A 22,127-nucleotide genomic window follows, 5' to 3' on the forward strand; every position below is an offset into this window, starting at 1 on the left:
ACAAATCGAAATTATAAATTTCACCAACCAAACTAATCGAATTATTCGAGACAACGAACTACTATCAAATATGTACCAATTATTTCACCAAGCTTCACAGATGTATGTACCCCCTTTAATATTTCCAGACAATATATATGTATTAGTCACAATCGATCTAGGCCCTTAAAATGCAAACGCTCATTTACAACGAGGGACCATTGATAGCAAAACTTAATCAAGGAAAAAAAATAAAATAATAAAAAAGGTGACTTATAAGTTACCACCTTTGACCTGATAACAGCTCTAGACCTGATAAAAAACGCCCAAGTCCAAGCCATAATCGGGCCGTTGACGTCGTCGCAAGCGAGCTTCGTTGTGAACCTCGGAGAGAAAGCCAAGGTTCCGATCATCTCATTCTCTGCCACGTGTCCCTCTCTAACCACTCAGAGCTCATACTTCTTCCGAGTCACGGGGAACGAGGCTTCTCAGGCCGAGCCGCTGGATGGAAACAGGTGGTCCCGGTCTATGCCTCCGATGCCTACGGCGAAGGCCTCGTGCCCTTCCTCGTCGATGCCCTCTTCCGAGCCGGGGCCCACGTGCCTTACCGGACCGCCATCGATCCCTTCGCCTCCAACAAGACACTCCGGGAAAAGCTCCGGGGACTAAAGGACAAACCTGTTAGGGTTTTTGTCGTGCAGGTATGGACGTATAAAGCTTTGTTGTAACCTAGTTTTATATTAATTACGGACTATTTGCATGATAAAAGTAAAAGACAATTAGGTCAGTAGCTTAATAATTCACTCTCATTTTGAAAAATAGTAAAAGTTTTATTTTATTTACAAAATAGCTCATCAGGCCGAAGTAAATTAAATTAACTGATTTAGTTAATTTAATTTATTTCGACGTGATGAACTATTTTTTTAATATAATGAAACTTTGGCTAGAAAATTAGAAATTGATTAGGTGCAACCAATTATTTTAAAAGTAATAAGTGATGTCCCTATATTATGTATTATCTTTATTTTAATATATAGTTTATGCATTAGAAAGTAGAAACCACCATTTAAAAAAAAAAAAAATGACTACGAAGTATGTTAAATATTTTTTTTTCTCTTCATTCCACGGAAAGTTTAGATATTTAATATTTAAAACCTTAAGTTCTTAATCATCGAATAATTGTGAAAATAGCTAAAACTAAGATCATAAACATGAGATAGTACGAGAGATTTTTTTTTCTTAGACATGAGTTAATTTAATTGAGCGTAACTGTTTCATACAATTTTTCAATTACTCTCTAACTTATCTTTGCATCAAGGCTCACACGGCGCTTGGGAAGAGGATTTTCGATGAGGCTGAGAGGTTGGAGATGATGAAAGAAGGGTTTGTTTGGATTGTGACTAGCGTGATGGCCAACCTCTTAAACACTTCTTCTATGGGTTTTCGTGATTCCATGAATGGTGTGTTGGGGATAAGGAGTTACGTTCCGAGGACGAAAGAGGTCGAGGATTTCAGAGATCGGTATCGAAAGAATCAGTTTGGGGACGATGATCAAGAAGTGAATGTTTTTGGGTTGTGGGCTTACGATGCTGCCATAGCCCTAGCTATGGCCGTTGAAAGGACTTGGGAGAGCGATACTCCTAATGATGATGGTGACAAAATTACGGTTGTCAAAAAAAGGAATAATAATTACTCAAATGACCTCGACTCGTTTGGAGTATCTTTAAATGGTCCAAAGCTTAGAGAGATATTTACAAATGTGAGATTCAAAGGGCTCGCTGGGAATTTTAGTCTTGTGCATGAGGAGTTACAAGTTTCGGCTTATGAGATCGTCAATGTTGTTAATGATGGCGTGATCAACGTTGTTGGGTTTTGGAAGCCCAAAATTGGGCTCATAAGGGATTTGAGTTCTTCTACAAAGAAAAATAATCCTCACTTGTTAACGTTGAAGGAGAATTTGAGTCCAATTACGTGGCCAGGAGGGACTAATAAAGACCAAAAAGGATGGGAAATTCCGATCAATGGTAACAGACTGAAAGTCGGTGTTCCAGTGAGAGGTGGTTTCAAAGAGTTTGTCAACGTTGAATATAACTCTGATAACACCACCTACGTAACCGGTTATTGCATAGACATCTTTAGAGAGGTAATGGATTCTTTACCTTATAAAGTTGAGTATGACTTGATTCCATTCGCCAATTCTAGCCACGAGAGTAATGGAACTTATGATGAGATGGTGTACCAAGTTTTTCTCGGGGTACGTGGCATAAATTTATCTGTTATAGAGATTAATTATTATGCTATTTTATATTAGCTTATTTGTGTACCATTTGTATTGAAGAATTTCGATGCAGTGATCGGAGATGTGACGATCAGATACAACAGATCTTTGTATGTTGACTTCACGTTGCCATATACAGAATCTGGGGTGTCGATGATCGTCACAGTCAAGGACGAAAGGAACAATAATGCATGGATTTTCACGAAGCCTTTGACACGGGATCTCTGGGCCACCATTGTTGGTTTCTTCGTTTTCATGGGCTTCGTCGTATGGGTCCACGAGCATCAGATTAATGACGACTTTCGAGGCTCTCCGTCGCACCAAATCGGCACTAGTCTTTGGTTCTCATTCTCCACCATGGTCTTCGCTACTCGTAAGTTCAATAATCCACACAAAATTATGTCATTGATCGTAGATCACAAGTTATGTTTATCAACAAACCTAAGCTTTCTTTTTTTTTCACACACAGGGGAGAGAGTACTAAGTAACTCTTCAAGATTTGTGATAGTCATATGGGTATTTGTGGTATTGATTTTGACCCAAAGCTACACCGCGAGCTTGACTTCGCTCCTAACGGTCCAACAACTCAAACCGGCCATCACCAGCATTAGGACGCTCATTGAGAAAGGTGAAAATGTGGGTTACTTAGAGGCTTCTTTCACCTATGAGATGTTGAAGAGCCTAGGCTTAAAAGAGAACCAGCTCATGGTGTACGAATCCGCGGAAGATCTAGCCCGAGCTTTTTCGAAGAAAGAAATTGTCGCGGCTTTTGACGAAAAGCCTTATATGGATGTTTTCCTCAAAATGTATTGCTCCAAGTACACCATGATTGGTCCGACTTTCAAAACCCTCGGCTTTGGATATGTAAGCGCTCTTATTATCTTATTTAGTTTATCAAAGTTACATGTATTTTGAAATGAAAAGATTATATAAAATAGTCATATGAAATTAATTGATTCGAAAAATAGTTAATTTTAATTTATTTTTTACAATATCATTAAATTTTGGGTCCAGTGGTTATCTAGCCATATGAAATGTTAGAAATTTTGAAATAACCAACATTTCGTTTATTTTCAGTAAATAGCCACGTAAATCTATTTACGCTATTAAAATAATAAAAAACGCAGGGTAAATTTCTAGTAAATATGGCTATTTAGCAAAGTTTTTGGTTATTTACGAAAAATTTACAAAACGTTGGTTAAAACGCAAACGCTTATGTTTATGTGGCTTATATCGCTAAATTTTTGTTAAATTTTTTGATGATATATATAAGAATTTACCACTTTTAAATTATTTAATCACGAGATGAAAAAATGATTGAAACCTAATATTTCACATTTGTTTATTTTGACTATTTTATTAATACTAGACAAACCAAGGTTAATTCGAAAATATGATTATTTAGTTATAAAACTTATTCGAAATTACAATAACATCCCTTGATGGGCTAAAATTCCAGGCTTTTCCGAAAGGCTCTCCGTTGGTTTCTGATGTGTCACATGCGATACTAAACGTAACCGAACGAGGCAGGTCAAAGGAAATAGAGGAGCACTGGTTCGGGAAAAAAGAAAGTTGTCCGACCCTGGGCTTTGAAGATACTTCAAGCAACCTCGGGCTCGAAAGCTTCTGGGGACTATTTCTCATCACCAGCGTTGCGTCGTTGTTCGCTATGGCGCTTCATGGGGTTATATTCTTTCACGGGTATTGGGATGTCATCAAAAGCTCTATCCCACCAGAAGCCTCGGTGTGGGAAAAAGTTCATGTGGTGTTTAGAGTCTTTGATCAAAAGGACTTGAGTTCCCACGCGTCGAAGAAACCCGCCAATCACCAAACGAGTGACTTGCGAAGCAATTTTTTTAGTGCTCGAGATAGTAATTTTGTTGTTCCGATTGACAATGCCACTCCAAGTGGAAATCCTAACCAGGTAGTTAGTTTGACGAGCCATTCAAATGGCTCGGTTTAGTGAAAGTGATGATTATATATATCTAGTGTAAATAAAGTATTTAAATATCTTAATTTAGGAGTCTTTTTTTTTTTTTTTACAGGATAGGATATTTTTTTTTGATTTGTAAGTAATTAATAATTATATTCAGTACAATAAAGTTGAAAGCATTGTGTATTTTCAGAGCATTACTATACAGATAAATATATTTATAAGCCTAGAAAATAGTTGGGCTATTCTATGGACATAAAGCCTAATTCCTTTAAGTAAGCCCATTGCTTCTTAATTGATTGCTTGAATTGGGACTACGCTGCTTGGACTGGGCATTTTGGCAATAACATCCAGTTATTACAACGGGTAAAACTGGATACATACAGATGCAACAAATCGAAATTATAAATTTCACCAACCAAATTAATCGAATTATTCGAGACAACGAACTACTATCAAATATGTACCAATTATTTCACCAAGCTTCACAGATGTATGTACCCCCTTTAATATTTCCAGACAATATATATGTATTAGTCACAATCGATCTAGGCCCTTAAAATGCAAACGCTCATTTACAACGAGGGACCATTGATAGCAAAACTTAAGCAAGGAAAAAAAATAAAATAATAAAAAAAGGTGGTAACTTGTAAGGTTCTAAATTATAAGTTACCACCTTTGACCTGATAACAGCTCTAGACCTGATAAAAAAACGCCCAAGTACTCCAAGCCATAATCGGACAGTTGACGTCGTCGCAAGGGAGCCATAATCGTTGTGAACCTCGGAGAGAAAGCCAAGGTTCCGATCATCTCATTCTCTGCCACGTGTCCCTCTCTAACCACTCGGAGCTCGTACTTCTTCCGAGTCACGGGGAATGATGCTTCTCAGGCCGAGGCCATCGCGTCCCTAGTCCGAGCCTCTGGATGGAAACAGGTGGTCCCGGTCTATGCCTCCGATGCCTACGGCGAAGGCCTCGTGCCCTTCCTCGTCGATGCCGTCTTCCGAGCCGGGGCCCACGTGCCTTACCGGACCGCCATCGATCCCTCGGCCTCTAATGAGACACTCCGGGAAAAGCTCCAGGGACTAAAGGACAAACCTGTTAGGGTTTTTGTTGTACAGGTATGGACGTAAAAGCTTTGTTGTAACATAGTTTTGTATTAATTACGGTTTATTTGCATGATAAAAGTAATAAGTGATGTCCCTATATTTTATTTTATTTTTATTTTGATAGTTTATGCTTTCTTTTTTTTCAGTAAAAAAAAAAATTAGAAATCACCATTTTTTTTAAAAATATGACTACAAAGTGTGTTAATTTTTTATTTTTTATTTTTCTCTTTATCCCAGGGAAAGGTAGATATATAAATATTTAGACCCTTACATATTAAATACATTATTTGTCTAAATTTAATTGAGTGTAAGTATTTGATCCTATTTCTTACAATTTTTCAAATAATTTATGACATATATATCCTTGCATGAAGGCTCAGACGACGCTTGGGAATAGGATTTTTTGTGAGGCTGAGAGGTTTGTGATGATGAGAGAAGGGTTTGTTTGGATTGTGACTAGCGTGATGGCCAACCTCTTAACCACTTCTTCTATGGGTTTTGGTGATTCCATGAATGGTGTGTTGGGGATAAGGAGTTACGTTCCGAGGAAGAAAGAAGTCGAAGATTTCAGAGATCGGTATCAAAAGAATCAGTTAATTTGGGGATGATGATCAAGAAGTGATGAATGTTTTTGGGTTGTGGGCTTACGATGCTGCCAAAGCCCTAGCTATGGCCGTTGAAAGGATTTGGGAGAGCGATACTAATGATGATGGTAACAAATTTAGGATGGTAAAAAAGAGGAATAATAATTACTCAAATGACCTCGACTCGTTTGGAGTATCTTTAAATGGTCCAAAGCTTAGAGAGGCACTTAAAAGTGAGATTCAAAGGGCTCGCTGGAAATTTCAATCTTGTTCATGAGGAATTACAAGTTTAGGCTTATGAGATCGTCAATGTTGTAAATGATGGCGTGGTCAACGTGGTTGGGTTTTGGAAGCCCAAAATTGGGCTCATAAAGGATTTGAATTCTTCTCAAATAAAGAAAAATAATCCTCACTTGTTTACGTTGAAGGAGAATTTGAATCCAATTACATGGCCATGAGGGACTAATAAAGACCAAAATGATGAGAAATTCCGGTCGTCAACGGTACTAAGATACTCAAAGTGGGTATTCCATTGAAAGCAGGTTTCAAAGAGTTTGTCAACGTTGAATATAACCTTGACAACACCTTCAACGTAACTGGTAAGTCTTTAACTTATAAAGTCGAGTATGAGTTGATTCCATTTGCCAACTCTAGCCACGAGAGTAATGGAACTTATGATGAGCTGATGTACCAAGTTTTTCTCGGGGTACGTGGCATCAACCTTTATACAATATTATTGATATTATTATGCTAGTTTATTTTAGCTTACATCATTTGTCCTTGAAGAATAACAGATCGTTGTACGTTGACTTCACATTGCCGTACACAAAATCTGGGGTGTCGATGATCGTGACAGTCAAGGAGGAAAGGAACAAGAATGCATGGGTTTTCACGAAGCCTTTGACACGGGATCTTTGGGCAATCATTGTTTGTTTCTTTGTTTTTATCGGCTTTGTTGTGTGGGTAAATGAGCATCAGATTAACGAGGATTTTCGGGGCTCTCTGTCACATCAAATTGGCACTAGTCTTTGGTTCTCCTTCTCAACAATGGTCTTCGCGACTCGTAAGTTCTATATAATCCATCTAAACCTATTGCATTAATTAAAGATTATATATTTTGTTAAATCAAAACCCTAAGTTCTTTTGTACACGCATGGGAGAGAGTATATTAAGTAACTCTTCAAGATTTGTGATAATCATATGGGTATTTGTGGTATTGATTTTGACCCAAAGCTACACCGCGAGCTTGACTTCGCTCCTAACCGCGCAACAACTCAAACCGGTCATCACCAACATCACAACGCTCATCAAAGACAATGAAAATGTAGGTTACTTAGAGGCTTCTTTCATATGCAAGATGTTGAAGAGTCTGGGCTTGAAAGAGTCTCAACTCAAGGCGTACAAATCTGCAAAAGATCTAGCCCGAGCCTTTTCGGAGAAAGAGATTGTCGCGGCTTTTGACGAGAAGCCTTATATGGATGTATTCCTAGGAATGTATAGCTCCAAGTACACCATGATTGGTCCGACTTTCAAAACCCTCGGCTTTGGATTCGTAAGCTCTATTTTTAATCCAATTTAGATCTTTCAGTTTCATTTAAATGTCTCCTACTATATATGTCCCTCCAATTAAAATATACCATGTCCCTCCGATTTATAATAATGATGACGTGGGGTATTTTAATTATATGATCATAAAAAAAAAGTAGTTAGGCGAACGATCTGATCATTCTAATTTAGTCTTTGTGAGGAAATTGTTATTATTTTCACTCAAGATTTGCCTAATTCATACCTTTACTTGATCAAACTTACTAATAGTTTCGAATAATATTTCTAATAATTTAATGATCCAAAATCACAGGCTTTTCCGAGAGGCTCTCCATTAGTTTCCGATATGTCACAAGTGATACTAAACATAATAGAAAGTCTCATATCGAAGAAATTAGAGGCCCGATGGTTCGGGGAAAAAGATAGATGTCCAAATCCGAGGATGCTTCAAATAGCCTTGGACTTGAAAGCTTCTGGGGACTATTTCTCATCGCCACCATTGCGTCATTGTTTGCTCTAGTGCTTAACGGGCTTACATTTTTTTCCGGGCACTGGAATGTCATCAAGAGCTCTATTCCACCAGAAGCCTCGCGCGCCGTGGGAAAAAGTTCAAGTAGTGGTTAGAGTCTTTGATCAGAAGAACTTGAATTCAAACACATTCAAGAGAACCACCCATTATCAAATGAGTGAAATGCAAAGCCATTTTAGTCGTGCTCAAAATAATAACACTGTAGTTCCAATCGACGATGCCACTCTAAACAGCAATGTTGTTGTCATCTAATTAAACGGAATTCAATAAGCGATGTCGGGCCAATACCGATAACAAGAGAGCGAGCTCAGTTTAGTGAAGGTGATGCTTGTATATAATTATAATGCTGGTCCATTTCAAATATCTTAGTCTCTAAGCTTATGAATCATTTTATATTTTATTTTGTAGATGCAGAGAATATATAAATTGTAGTTAGTAAGTAATTATACAGAATTAACACAAAAGAAAGTAGTTATATATAGAACACAATAAAGTTGTAACCAGGGGCGGACTCATAAACTCTAGTTGAGGGTGGCCGAAAATATATAAATAATAATAAAATATCATATAATAAACGATATCGTCTAATAAAAATAACTACATTTAAATAGTGAATCCCTTAATACTTGACTTTAGGGGTGTAATCGGGTTGGGTTAGTTGATTTTTTTCATGTGTTATCAACTCGAACCGCTACAACTAATTTTTTAGTTTTAAAACTCAAACCAACTCGATTGAAAGGTAAAACCAAACCAAACCAACCAAAAAATAATCGAGTTGATTTGGATTGGTTTTTTTTAATTATAATTCTTTACAAATGACTTTATAACTCGAATGAAAATCATATATGTATATTATATCTAATACGTTATGTCAAATAAAATCAAAATTTTACTTATCTTTAAAAAGTTTACATCTTAACATAAAAATTACGCATATTTTTAATTATCAGATCTTCATGTATTCGCAAATAAGAAAGTATAATAATGAGTATTTTATTTAATTATAATATTATTAAAAAAATGATATATTTTTTTTAACAATAGTACATATAAATATTTGCAATCTTAAACAAATTAAATGATTAACACCATCGGGTTGATTTGGTTCAACTCAATATCACGACTATAAAAACCCAAACCAACCCGAAACAATTAGGGTTTGGGTTGGTTACGACCAAAACGTCATCGGATTTTAATGGTACGGTTTCAAAAAGAGTGCGGTTTGGTTTGGATGATCGGTTTGTTCAGTTTGACGGTTTTCATGAACACTCTGATTGGCTTTAACTAATTATTTCATATATACTATAAGAGAACCGATAAAATCTACACTCGAATGTTTAAACAAAATAATTGATATAATTGAATTTTATAGATGAGTTAAATGCTCTTATTAAATTTTGGTGGCATATATTAAAATTAAAATTATTGTAAATTGTCTACGCATTTTCATTTTTGTTGTCATATATTTAAATTAAAATTATTATAAATTGTCTTCGTATTTTCGTAAATACTATTTAATCACCACCTACACTTAAATTTGTAGTATTGGATATTTGTATGATTCCATTATTATTATTATTATTATTATTATTATTATTATTATTATTATTCACCTACAACAATACGGGATTTGTTAAAGTGATTTATGTTGTTATGAAATTTTATATAAGTTATACTGTTTTTTAAGTGACTTGCACCGTTATAGACCTTATAAAATTCATGTAATAATAATAAGGTAGCTATGATATTTTATAAAACAAATGAGATAATTATAGAATTTTACATATTAATAAGTATTGATGAAATAATCAGATTAAAAGAAGGTAGTTATAAAATTTTCTCAGAAGTTGAAGGTGGCCTAGACCACGCTCAACCTCTACGTGGGTCCGTCCCTGGTTGTAACCGGTAAGCATTGTTTAATCATATAGTTTGATTTCTTTTTTGTACCCGTGTAGTTTAATTTTTCTGGATAATTTTAAGATTAATATTAATAATAATAACAATAGTAATAATAATTCCCTAATCTAATTAATGTACGTGTTTTCTTACACACCATGAAAATGAAAATTAAAGAAAGCAAACAAACTTTAGAGATGGGATATAGTTGAATTATACTGGCCTTATATTGATTATAAATGCCGCCATGTTATGTTAAGCCATTTATTACGGTATGGTTTGTTTGTATATAGTTCATGATATATAGTAAGTTGAATAAGTAGGAATGACAATCGGTCTGAATCTGATTGGGTCCACTTAGTATGTTACTCGGACCCAGTTAAAAAAAATGACCCATTACTAGGACCAAGTTAAAAAATGGATATGTTACTTGAACCCGTTTATCCATTTTTTTTAAGCGGACGGGTAACAAAAATATACCCACCGGATAAACTGCTAGAAAAGTGTCGGACGCGTTACTCATTTTAATTAATTTTTCTAATCATAAAATAATAAAATCATGTTAGTCATGCGGTACTAATGCTTGAAACAACCTAGTGGATCTAAGATCAATTTTTAATGAACGCGATTTTTAGTGTTTTAACGGGTTGGGTATCGGGTATACGAGCAAAAGTCCACCTATTATGTTACATGAAAAGAACGGACATTATCCGATCGATTAAAACCGGTGGGTAAAATTATGCTCCAAGTTTTTTTTTTATATTGTAATTGTTAATGCCGATTTTTGGAGTAACATTAAATATCCCATAAAGTCCAATCTAGGCCCAAACTTTATGAGCACATGTGGGATGGAAGGTGGTGAAGTCTACAACCCCGGTGATCTCGTCTTGTCGCTAGAGGGGGTCTAAGTCCCCTGACGTTAACGTTCTCTCTCGTGCTTAATATTAGTTTGATCATTAAGTGTGATTGTGTGAGGTGGGAGTCTAAGACCCGGTATACGAGCAAAGGTCCACCTATTATGTTACCCGAAAAGAACGGACATTATCCGGTCGATTAAAACCGGTGGGTAAAATTATGCTCCAAGTTTTTTAATATTGTAATTGTTAATGCCGATTTTTGGAGTAACATTAAATATCCCATAAATTCCAATCTAGGCCCAAACTTTATGAGCACATGTGGGATGGAAGGTGGTGAAGTCTACAACCCCGGTGATCTCGTCTCGTCGCTAGAGGGGGTCTAAGTCCCCTAACGTTCTCTCTCGTGCTTAATACTAGTTTGATTACTAAGTGTGATTTTGTGAGGTGGGAGTCTAAGTCCGGTCTCTAGATTTTGAAGAGAGAGAGAGAGAGAGAGAGAGAGAGAGAGAGAGAGAGAGTTGATGACTATTGTTTATTGACTTTGACATGTCATGATAACTGCATTCAGTGCTTACTTATATTATATGAAAAATTCTACGGATTAGGCTACTTGAAATATTGGATTTGCAATCTAGCAACGTTTTAAACATGTTTAAAATTTAGCCACATTTAGTGACATGGTCTCATTAATCAGATATTAATTTACATGATTGTCTTTAGTATTTACATACGTTAATATTGGTAAATCGCTAATTTACCAAAATAAACGAAACGTTGGCTAGTTCCTTAAAATCAAGCTTGAAATTAGCTAAATAACTACGACGCCCATATTATATACATCATATGAAAATAGAATAATTGATTCATACGGAATAATTGATTATGATACCATATATATTCGCTATAGTTTTATACAGTTGCTATTCTACACAAATGCAGTTTATAATAGAGAAAATATCAACAATATCCACTGTGTTTAATCGAAAATACGCGATTTATCCCCTCAATTTTCATAAATATAAAAAATTTCCCTTCAGTTTAATATAAATGACACATTCCTCCATTAAAAATATGTTATATCGTAAATATCACACTTTTCGTTTATTTTTTTTACAAAAACTAAAATTGAACTTCCCAAAATGCCCTTCATAAAATAAATATTTATTTACGATTTTATTAAAAAAATTATCTCTTTATAAAAAAATTCTTAACTTTTTATAAAGAAATCTTTTTATTTAATTTTTTTATATATAAAATAGAAAAAAAAAGTTATTTTATCAAGGGTATTTTGGGGAGTTATTTTTTTTACATAAAAAATAAACAAAAAAATTGTTATTTGCGATATAATATATTTTTAGAAAATGTATTTATCATTTATGTTGAACTGAATGAATGAAGATTGAAGAGTTAAATCACACATTTCGATTAAACACATATTCTTAATATTTTTTCTTTATTATATATTATCCCTTAAAACTTGAATACATGCATTTTGCCATCTCTCTGGACGTTAGATATCTTAACGAATACTTTTAAAAAACAAAAAAAAGAAAGATATTTTAACGAATATGTCAAGCTCAAATATTCTTACTAATAATTTAATTGTACACACTAAGCTAACATTAAAATTATCAGGTATAAGTGTATAACGCTTTCATTTTTGTATAGAGTATACTATAGAGTATAGACTAGAGAGTATATATATAACCAATATTGATGGTGACCTGGTCTTACATTGTTTTTTTTTATTTTTGAAAAATTTGTTTTACATTGAATTAGAATTTAGAACATATATGCATGTGTGGCACTGATTTGCTCTATGACACAAAGTGTGACTTTCGTGGAAACCGCGTCTCTATGTTTATATAATAATCAGATTCTAATAATGTAAACGTGAAACCCATATTTATACGAGAAGATAACATACAAATGCAAAAGGCTAAAAGCTCTCTTTTTTGAGATATTGAAAAAAAAATGAAGAAATCCACCAAAACTCTGTTCTTCTCTTTTCTTCTTGCAATGACGAACATGGTCGTCGTCGTCACAGCACAAAATAAAACGACACTTGTGAACGTTGGCGTGGTTTTGGACCATAATGACCCTGTCGGAAGGATGGGATTGAGGTGTATCGGAATGGCAATTTCGGAATTTTACGCTTCCTCCGAAGGCCGGAGCTACAAAACCCGGATTGTGGTTCATTCCAGGGATTCGAAGTCAGAGATTGTCGGAGCGGCTTCGTCAGGTATGATTTCTTAAGCGTTAAGTTTTATTTTTTCCGCTAGGGGTCGAGTGGTAATTAGTAGTACTCCTGAAGGGTATTCCCCAAGTGACGCACGTATTGCAATTCAGTCCCTTCAATGTATTTTTTTATGCTAAAATTGATAGTTGTCCTTTTATTTATTTATTTAAGAAATTTTAAATATTTAATATTTAATATTTATTGATGGAATTTTGTTATATAATTTGAGAATTATATTAAAAAAAATCTGATAGCTAAGTTTATATTTTATTTTTGGTCCTCTTTATATTTTGTTGTTGGCTCTGCCGTATTCCGGGAATGGAACATTTTCTTTTCTGTTTGAAGTTATCATTTTTTATAACATTGAATAAGCCTTTAGTTGGTGTGCCTTGCTTGAACCGAAATAGATAAAATAAAATACCAAAACTTTAAATAGAATAAAATTTGAAGTCTAGTTTCAAATTGAATAAAATTTGAAGTCTAGTTTTAAATTGAATAAAATAGATTAAGATTTCAACGCTGATCATGCGGTGTATTTCAAATTTCAAAGTCACCAACTGGGTGGCTCTTATTGGTGCACACAGATATCTTCAAAATAAAGATGCCATATTACGTAGGTAATAATATAGGTCCCCTGTTATATATGCAGGTTTTTTTGACTTATATATTAATGTATGTATTTATGTATGCATTCTGTGTATAATATGTGATGGACGACTTGATGTCTACTGTTCATTTGATTTTTTCCTTGGCCTATTTTAAATATATATCAGAAGAAACTCACTGTCAATTTTTGGAACATCCGCCAAGTTGAATAAATTTGTAGTTAACTTGTACGTAACTAAAGTCTAGTCGATTGAAAAAGTCCGTATTTTTAATATAAGTGTGAAACAGTCGGTCCGTTATTGCTATGAGAAACCATGCTACCATAGACCAGATTAAAAATTAGATAGTACTATTAATTTTTGCGTAACTATATATTGTTTAGCTTATATGTATATATTAGTCTCTTAATCATCATCTCGAAAAATACATTCACAACTATTTCTCGCAAACAATTTAACTATAAACAAGAACTAAAACATCCGCCAAAATGGATTTGAACGTATGGTATTTCGGACAACTATTTATAATATAATGATTCATGCATGTCGTGCTTCTTTTATTTTATCTGATCACAGTTTCTATTATAAATTCTGCAACAATCAGCACAATGACAGAAACTTCAAAACATTTTATGCCATATATATATAATCTACTATATAACTAATTAACTACGTTTGATTTATATTCTACAAATTAACAGCTCTAGACCTGATAAAAAACGCCCAAGTCCAAGCCATAATCGGACCATTGACGTCGTCGCAAGCGAGCTTCGTGGTGAACCTCGGAGAGAAAGCCAAGGTTCCGATCATCTCATTCTCCGCCACGTGTCCCTCTCTAACCACTCGGAGCTCATACTTCTTCCGAGTCACGGGGAACGACGCTTCTCAGGCCGAGGCCATTGCGTCCCTAGTCCGAGCCGCTGGATGGAAACAGGTGGTCCCGGTCTATGCCTCCGATGCCTACGGCGAAGGCCTCGTGCCCTTCCTCGTCGATGCCCTCTTCCGAGCCGGGGCCCACGTGCCTTACCGGACCGCCATCGATCCCTTCGCCTCCAACAAGACACTCCGGGAAAAGCTCCGGGGACTAAAGGACAAACCTGTTAGGGTTTTTGTCGTGCAGGTATGGACGTATAAAGCTTTGTTGTAACCTAGTTTTATATTAATTACGGACTATTTGCATGATAAAAGTAAAAGACAATTAGGTCAGTAGCTTAATAATTCACTCTCATTTTGAAAAATAGTAAAAGTTTTATTTTATTTACAAAATAGCTCATCAGGCCGAAGTAAATTAAATTAACTGATTTAGTTAATTTAATTTATTTCGACGTGATGAACTATTTTTTTAATATAATGAAACTTTGGCTAGAAAATTAGAAATTGATTAGGTGCAACCAATTATTTTAAAAGTAATAAGTGATGTCCCTATATTATGTATTATCTTTATTTTAATATATAGTTTATGCATTAGAAAGTAGAAACCACCATTTAAAAAAAAAAAAAATGACTACGAAGTATGTTAAATATTTTTTTTTCTCTTCATTCCACGGAAAGTTTAGATATTTAATATTTAAAACCTTAAGTTCTTAATCATCGAATAATTGTGAAAATAGCTAAAACTAAGATCATAAACATGAGATAGTACGAGAGATTTTTTTTTCTTAGACATGAGTTAATTTAATTGAGCGTAACTGTTTCATACAATTTTTCAATTACTCTCTAACTTATCTTTGCATCAAGGCTCACACGGCGCTTGGGAAGAGGATTTTCGATGAGGCTGAGAGGTTGGAGATGATGAAAGAAGGGTTTGTTTGGATTGTGACTAGCGTGATGGCCAACCTCTTAAACACTTCTTCTATGGGTTTTCGTGATTCCATGAATGGTGTGTTGGGGATAAGGAGTTACGTTCCGAGGACGAAAGAGGTCGAGGATTTCAGAGATCGGTATCGAAAGAATCAGTTTGGGGACGATGATCAAGAAGTGAATGTTTTTGGGTTGTGGGCTTACGATGCTGCCATAGCCCTAGCTATGGCCGTTGAAAGGACTTGGGAGAGCGATACTCCTAATGATGATGGTGACAAAATTACGGTTGTCAAAAAAAGGAATAATAATTACTCAAATGACCTCGACTCGTTTGGAGTATCTTTAAATGGTCCAAAGCTTAGAGAGATATTTACAAATGTGAGATTCAAAGGGCTCGCTGGGAATTTTAGTCTTGTGCATGAGGAGTTACAAGTTTCGGCTTATGAGATCGTCAATGTTGTTAATGATGGCGTGATCAACGTTGTTGGGTTTTGGAAGCCCAAAATTGGGCTCATAAGGGATTTGAGTTCTTCTACAAAGAAAAATAATCCTCACTTGTTAACGTTGAAGGAGAATTTGAGTCCAATTACGTGGCCAGGAGGGACTAATAAAGACCAAAAAGGATGGGAAATTCCGATCAATGGTAACAGACTGAAAGTCGGTGTTCCAGTGAGAGGTGGTTTCAAAGAGTTTGTCAACGTTGAATATAACTCTGATAACACCACCTACGTAACCGGTTATTGCATAGACATCTTTAGAGAGGTAATGGATTCTTTACCTTATAAAGTTGAGTATGACTTGATTCCATTCGCCAATTCTAGCCACGAGAGTAATGGAACTTATGATGAGATGGTGTACCAAGTTTTTCTCGGGGTACGTGGCATAAATTTATCTGTTATAGAGATTAATTATTATGCTATTTTATATTAGCTTATTTGTGTACCATTTGTATTGAAGAATTTCGATGCAGTGATCGGAGATGTGACGATCAGATACAACAGATCTTTGTATGTTGACTTCACGTTGCCATATACAGAATCTGGGGTGTCGATGATCGTCACAGTCAAGGACGAAAGGAACAATAATGCATGGATTTTCACGAAGCCTTTGACACGGGATCTCTGGGCCACCATTGTTGGTTTCTTCGTTTTCATGGGCTTCGTCGTATGGGTCCACGAGCATCAGATTAATGACGACTTTCGAGGCTCTCCGTCGCACCAAATCGGCACTAGTCTTTGGTTCTCATTCTCCACCATGGTCTTCGCTACTCGTAAGTTCAATAATCCACACAAAATTATGTCATTGATCGTAGATCACAAGTTATGTTTATCAACAAACCTAAGCTTTCTTTTTTTTTCACACACAGGGGAGAGAGTACTAAGTAACTCTTCAAGATTTGTGATAGTCATATGGGTATTTGTGGTATTGATTTTGACCCAAAGCTACACCGCGAGCTTGACTTCGCTCCTAACGGTCCAACAACTCAAACCGGCCATCACCAGCATTAGGACGCTCATTGAGAAAGGTGAAAATGTGGGTTACTTAGAGGCTTCTTTCACCTATGAGATGTTGAAGAGCCTAGGCTTAAAAGAGAACCAGCTCATGGTGTACGAATCCGCGGAAGATCTAGCCCGAGCTTTTTCGAAGAAAGAAATTGTCGCGGCTTTTGACGAAAAGCCTTATATGGATGTTTTCCTCAAAATGTATTGCTCCAAGTACACCATGATTGGTCCGACTTTCAAAACCCTCGGCTTTGGATATGTAAGCGCTCTTATTATCTTATTTAGTTTATCAAAGTTACATGTATTTTGAAATGAAAAGATTATATAAAATAGTCATATGAAATTAATTGATTCGAAAAATAGTTAATTTTAATTTATTTTTTACAATATCATTAAATTTTGGGTCCAGTGGTTATCTAGCCATATGAAATGTTAGAAATTTTGAAATAACCAACGTTTCGTTTATTTTCAGTAAATAGCCACGTAAATCTATTTACGCTATTAAAATAATAAAAAACGCAGGGTAAATTTCTAGTAAATATGGCTATTTAGCAAAGTTTTTGGTTATTTACGAAAAATTTACAAAACGTTGGTTAAAACGCAAACGCTTATGTTTATGTGGCTTATATCGCTAAATTTTTGTTAAATTTTTTGATGATATATATAAGAATTTACCACTTTTAAATTATTTAATCACGAGATGAAAAAATGATTGAAACCTAATATTTCACATTTGTTTATTTTGACTATTTTATTAATACTAGACAAACCAAGGTTAATTCGAAAATATGGTTATTTAGTTATAAAACTTATTCGAAATTACAATAACATCCCTTGATGGGCTAAAATTCCAGGCTTTTCCGAAAGGCTCTCCGTTGGTTTCTGATGTGTCACATGCGATACTAAACGTAACCGAACGAGGCAGGTCAAAGGAAATAGAGGAGCACTGGTTCGGGAAAAAAGAAAGTTGTCCGACCCTGGGCTTTGAAGATACTTCAAGCAACCTCGGGCTCGAAAGCTTCTGGGGACTATTTCTCATCACCAGCGTTGCGTCGTTGTTCGCTATGGCGCTTCATGGGGTTATATTCTTTCACGGGTATTGGGATGTCATCAAAAGCTCTATCCCACCAGAAGCCTCGGTGTGGGAAAAAGTTCATGTGGTGTTTAGAGTCTTTGATCAAAAGGACTTGAGTTCCCACGCGTCGAAGAAACCCGCCAATCACCAAACGAGTGACTTGCGAAGCAATTTTTTTAGTGCTCGAGATAGTAATTTTGTTGTTCCGATTGACAATGCCACTCCAAGTGGAAATCCTAACCAGGTAGTTAGTTTGACGAGCCATTCAAATGGCTCGGTTTAGTGAAAGTGATGATTATATATATCTAGTGTAAATAAAGTATTTAAATATCTTAATTTAGGAGTCTTTTTTTTTTTTTTTACAGGATAGGATATTTTTTTTTGATTTGTAAGTAATTAATAATTATATTCAGTACAATAAAGTTGAAAGCATTGTGTATTTTCAGAGCATTACTATACAGATAAATATATTTATAAGCCTAGAAAATAGTTGGGCTATTCTATGGACATAAAGCCTAATTCCTTTAAGTAAGCCCATTGCTTCTTAATTGATTGCTTGAATTGGGACTACGCTGCTTGGACTGGGCATTTTGGCAATAACATCCAGTTATTACAACGGGTAAAACTGGATACATACAGATGCAACAAATCGAAATTATAAATTTCACCAACCAAATTAATCGAATTATTCGAGACAACGAACTACTATCAAATATGTACCAATTATTTCACCAAGCTTCACAGATGTATGTACCCCCTTTAATATTTCCAGACAATATATATGTATTAGTCACAATCGATCTAGGCCCTTAAAATGCAAACGCTCATTTACAACGAGGGACCATTGATAGCAAAACTTAAGCAAGGAAAAAAAATAAAATAATAAAAAAAGGTGGTAACTTGTAAGGTTCTAAATTATAAGTTACCACCTTTGACCTGATAACAGCTCTAGACCTGATAAAAAAACGCCCAAGTACTCCAAGCCATAATCGGACAGTTGACGTCGTCGCAAGGGAGCCATAATCGTTGTGAACCTCGGAGAGAAAGCCAAGGTTCCGATCATCTCATTCTCTGCCACGTGTCCCTCTCTAACCACTCGGAGCTCGTACTTCTTCCGAGTCACGGGGAATGATGCTTCTCAGGCCGAGGCCATCGCGTCCCTAGTCCGAGCCTCTGGATGGAAACAGGTGGTCCCGGTCTATGCCTCCGATGCCTACGGCGAAGGCCTCGTGCCCTTCCTCGTCGATGCCGTCTTCCGAGCCGGGGCCCACGTGCCTTACCGGACCGCCATCGATCCCTCGGCCTCTAATGAGACACTCCGGGAAAAGCTCCAGGGACTAAAGGACAAACCTGTTAGGGTTTTTGTTGTACAGGTATGGACGTAAAAGCTTTGTTGTAACATAGTTTTGTATTAATTACGGTTTATTTGCATGATAAAAGTAATAAGTGATGTCCCTATATTTTATTTTATTTTTATTTTGATAGTTTATGCTTTCTTTTTTTTCAGTAAAAAAAAAAATTAGAAATCACCATTTTTTTTAAAAATATGACTACAAAGTGTGTTAATTTTTTATTTTTTATTTTTCTCTTTATCCCAGGGAAAGGTAGATATATAAATATTTAGACCCTTACATATTAAATACATTATTTGTCTAAATTTAATTGAGTGTAAGTATTTGATCCTATTTCTTACAATTTTTCAAATAATTTATGACATATATATCCTTGCATGAAGGCTCAGACGACGCTTGGGAATAGGATTTTTTGTGAGGCTGAGAGGTTTGTGATGATGAGAGAAGGGTTTGTTTGGATTGTGACTAGCGTGATGGCCAACCTCTTAACCACTTCTTCTATGGGTTTTGGTGATTCCATGAATGGTGTGTTGGGGATAAGGAGTTACGTTCCGAGGAAGAAAGAAGTCGAAGATTTCAGAGATCGGTATCAAAAGAATCAGTTAATTTGGGGATGATGATCAAGAAGTGATGAATGTTTTTGGGTTGTGGGCTTACGATGCTGCCAAAGCCCTAGCTATGGCCGTTGAAAGGATTTGGGAGAGCGATACTAATGATGATGGTAACAAATTTAGGATGGTAAAAAAGAGGAATAATAATTACTCAAATGACCTCGACTCGTTTGGAGTATCTTTAAATGGTCCAAAGCTTAGAGAGGCACTTAAAAGTGAGATTCAAAGGGCTCGCTGGAAATTTCAATCTTGTTCATGAGGAATTACAAGTTTAGGCTTATGAGATCGTCAATGTTGTAAATGATGGCGTGGTCAACGTGGTTGGGTTTTGGAAGCCCAAAATTGGGCTCATAAAGGATTTGAATTCTTCTCAAATAAAGAAAAATAATCCTCACTTGTTTACGTTGAAGGAGAATTTGAATCCAATTACATGGCCATGAGGGACTAATAAAGACCAAAATGATGAGAAATTCCGGTCGTCAACGGTACTAAGATACTCAAAGTGGGTATTCCATTGAAAGCAGGTTTCAAAGAGTTTGTCAACGTTGAATATAACCTTGACAACACCTTCAACGTAACTGGTAAGTCTTTAACTTATAAAGTCGAGTATGAGTTGATTCCATTTGCCAACTCTAGCCACGAGAGTAATGGAACTTATGATGAGCTGATGTACCAAGTTTTTCTCGGGGTACGTGGCATCAACCTTTATACAATATTATTGATATTATTATGCTAGTTTATTTTAGCTTACATCATTTGTCCTTGAAGAATAACAGATCGTTGTACGTTGACTTCACATTGCCGTACACAAAATCTGGGGTGTCGATGATCGTGACAGTCAAGGAGGAAAGGAACAAGAATGCATGGGTTTTCACGAAGCCTTTGACACGGGATCTTTGGGCAATCATTGTTTGTTTCTTTGTTTTTATCGGCTTTGTTGTGTGGGTAAATGAGCATCAGATTAACGAGGATTTTCGGGGCTCTCTGTCACATCAAATTGGCACTAGTCTTTGGTTCTCCTTCTCAACAATGGTCTTCGCGACTCGTAAGTTCTATATAATCCATCTAAACCTATTGCATTAATTAAAGATTATATATTTTGTTAAATCAAAACCCTAAGTTCTTTTGTACACGCATGGGAGAGAGTATATTAAGTAACTCTTCAAGATTTGTGATAATCATATGGGTATTTGTGGTATTGATTTTGACCCAAAGCTACACCGCGAGCTTGACTTCGCTCCTAACCGCGCAACAACTCAAACCGGTCATCACCAACATCACAACGCTCATCAAAGACAATGAAAATGTAGGTTACTTAGAGGCTTCTTTCATATGCAAGATGTTGAAGAGTCTGGGCTTGAAAGAGTCTCAACTCAAGGCGTACAAATCTGCAAAAGATCTAGCCCGAGCCTTTTCGGAGAAAGAGATTGTCGCGGCTTTTGACGAGAAGCCTTATATGGATGTATTCCTAGGAATGTATAGCTCCAAGTACACCATGATTGGTCCGACTTTCAAAACCCTCGGCTTTGGATTCGTAAGCTCTATTTTTAATCCAATTTAGATCTTTCAGTTTCATTTAAATGTCTCCTACTATATATGTCCCTCCAATTAAAATATACCATGTCCCTCCGATTTATAATAATGATGACGTGGGGTATTTTAATTATATGATCATAAAAAAAAAGTAGTTAGGCGAACGATCTGATCATTCTAATTTAGTCTTTGTGAGGAAATTGTTATTATTTTCACTCAAGATTTGCCTAATTCATACCTTTACTTGATCAAACTTACTAATAGTTTCGAATAATATTTCTAATAATTTAATGATCCAAAATCACAGGCTTTTCCGAGAGGCTCTCCATTAGTTTCCGATATGTCACAAGTGATACTAAACATAATAGAAAGTCTCATATCGAAGAAATTAGAGGCCCGATGGTTCGGGGAAAAAGATAGATGTCCAAATCCGAGGATGCTTCAAATAGCCTTGGACTTGAAAGCTTCTGGGGACTATTTCTCATCGCCACCATTGCGTCATTGTTTGCTCTAGTGCTTAACGGGCTTACATTTTTTTCCGGGCACTGGAATGTCATCAAGAGCTCTATTCCACCAGAAGCCTCGCGCGCCGTGGGAAAAAGTTCAAGTAGTGGTTAGAGTCTTTGATCAGAAGAACTTGAATTCAAACACATTCAAGAGAACCACCCATTATCAAATGAGTGAAATGCAAAGCCATTTTA

General features: G+C 35.8%; 3 protein-coding genes and 1 pseudogene across 3 annotated transcripts; all 4 read left to right on the forward strand.

Moving 5' to 3' along the window:
• Positions 1-100: 100 nt before the first annotated feature.
• On the forward strand, positions 101-4,273 carry LOC149379961 (glutamate receptor 2.7-like; annotated as a pseudogene).
• Positions 4,274-5,919: 1,646 nt separating this feature from the next.
• Positions 5,920-7,947, forward strand: LOC149379962 (glutamate receptor 2.9-like). Its single transcript, XM_089604081.1, has 5 exons — positions 5,920-6,010; positions 6,425-6,481; positions 6,637-6,945; positions 7,043-7,434; positions 7,741-7,947. The coding sequence occupies exons 1-5, from the start codon at positions 5,920-5,922 to the stop codon at positions 7,945-7,947; spliced, it is 1,056 nt and encodes a 351-aa protein (XP_089460207.1).
• A 4,744-nt stretch (positions 7,948-12,691) lies between these two features.
• LOC149379963 (glutamate receptor 2.7-like) lies at positions 12,692-18,266 on the forward strand. Its single transcript, XM_089603568.1, has 6 exons — positions 12,692-12,951; positions 14,255-14,673; positions 15,291-16,226; positions 16,311-16,623; positions 16,720-17,114; positions 17,710-18,266. Exons 1-6 carry the CDS (start codon positions 12,729-12,731, stop codon positions 18,211-18,213), a joined length of 2,790 nt encoding a protein of 929 aa, XP_089459694.1. The 5' UTR covers positions 12,692-12,728; the 3' UTR covers positions 18,214-18,266.
• A 1,646-nt stretch (positions 18,267-19,912) lies between these two features.
• On the forward strand, positions 19,913-21,940 carry LOC149379964 (glutamate receptor 2.9-like). Its single transcript, XM_089604082.1, has 5 exons — positions 19,913-20,003; positions 20,418-20,474; positions 20,630-20,938; positions 21,036-21,427; positions 21,734-21,940. Exons 1-5 carry the CDS (start codon positions 19,913-19,915, stop codon positions 21,938-21,940), a joined length of 1,056 nt encoding a protein of 351 aa, XP_089460208.1.
• The last annotated feature ends 187 nt before the right edge of the window (positions 21,941-22,127 follow it).

Source organism: Urtica dioica, chromosome 12 (assembly GCF_054948205.1).
Source record: "Urtica dioica subsp. dioica isolate 48M chromosome 12, U.dioica_male_clone48M_v1_H2, whole genome shotgun sequence".
Classification (NCBI taxonomy): domain Eukaryota; kingdom Viridiplantae; phylum Streptophyta; class Magnoliopsida; order Rosales; family Urticaceae; genus Urtica; species Urtica dioica.

Coding starts and splice junctions, on each gene's coding strand:
- LOC149379963 (XM_089603568.1), top strand. CDS start 12,729: ATGACGAACATGGTCGTCGTCGTCACAGCACAAAATAAAACGACACTT. Junction 12,952..14,254: donor TGTCGGAGCGGCTTCGTCAG/GTATGATTTCTT, acceptor ACAAATTAACAG/CTCTAGACCTGATAAAAAAC. Junction 17,115..17,709: donor AAACCCTCGGCTTTGGATAT/GTAAGCGCTCTT, acceptor CTAAAATTCCAG/GCTTTTCCGAAAGGCTCTCC.
- LOC149379964 (XM_089604082.1), top strand. CDS start 19,913: ATGAATGTTTTTGGGTTGTGGGCTTACGATGCTGCCAAAGCCCTAGCT. Junction 20,939..21,035: donor AACAATGGTCTTCGCGACTC/GTAAGTTCTATA, acceptor CACGCATGGGAG/AGAGTATATTAAGTAACTCT. Junction 21,428..21,733: donor AAACCCTCGGCTTTGGATTC/GTAAGCTCTATT, acceptor CCAAAATCACAG/GCTTTTCCGAGAGGCTCTCC.
- LOC149379962 (XM_089604081.1), top strand. CDS start 5,920: ATGAATGTTTTTGGGTTGTGGGCTTACGATGCTGCCAAAGCCCTAGCT. Junction 6,011..6,424: donor GAGCGATACTAATGATGATG/GTAACAAATTTA, acceptor CATTGAAAGCAG/GTTTCAAAGAGTTTGTCAAC. Junction 6,482..6,636: donor CAACACCTTCAACGTAACTG/GTAAGTCTTTAA, acceptor TTATTATGCTAG/TTTATTTTAGCTTACATCAT.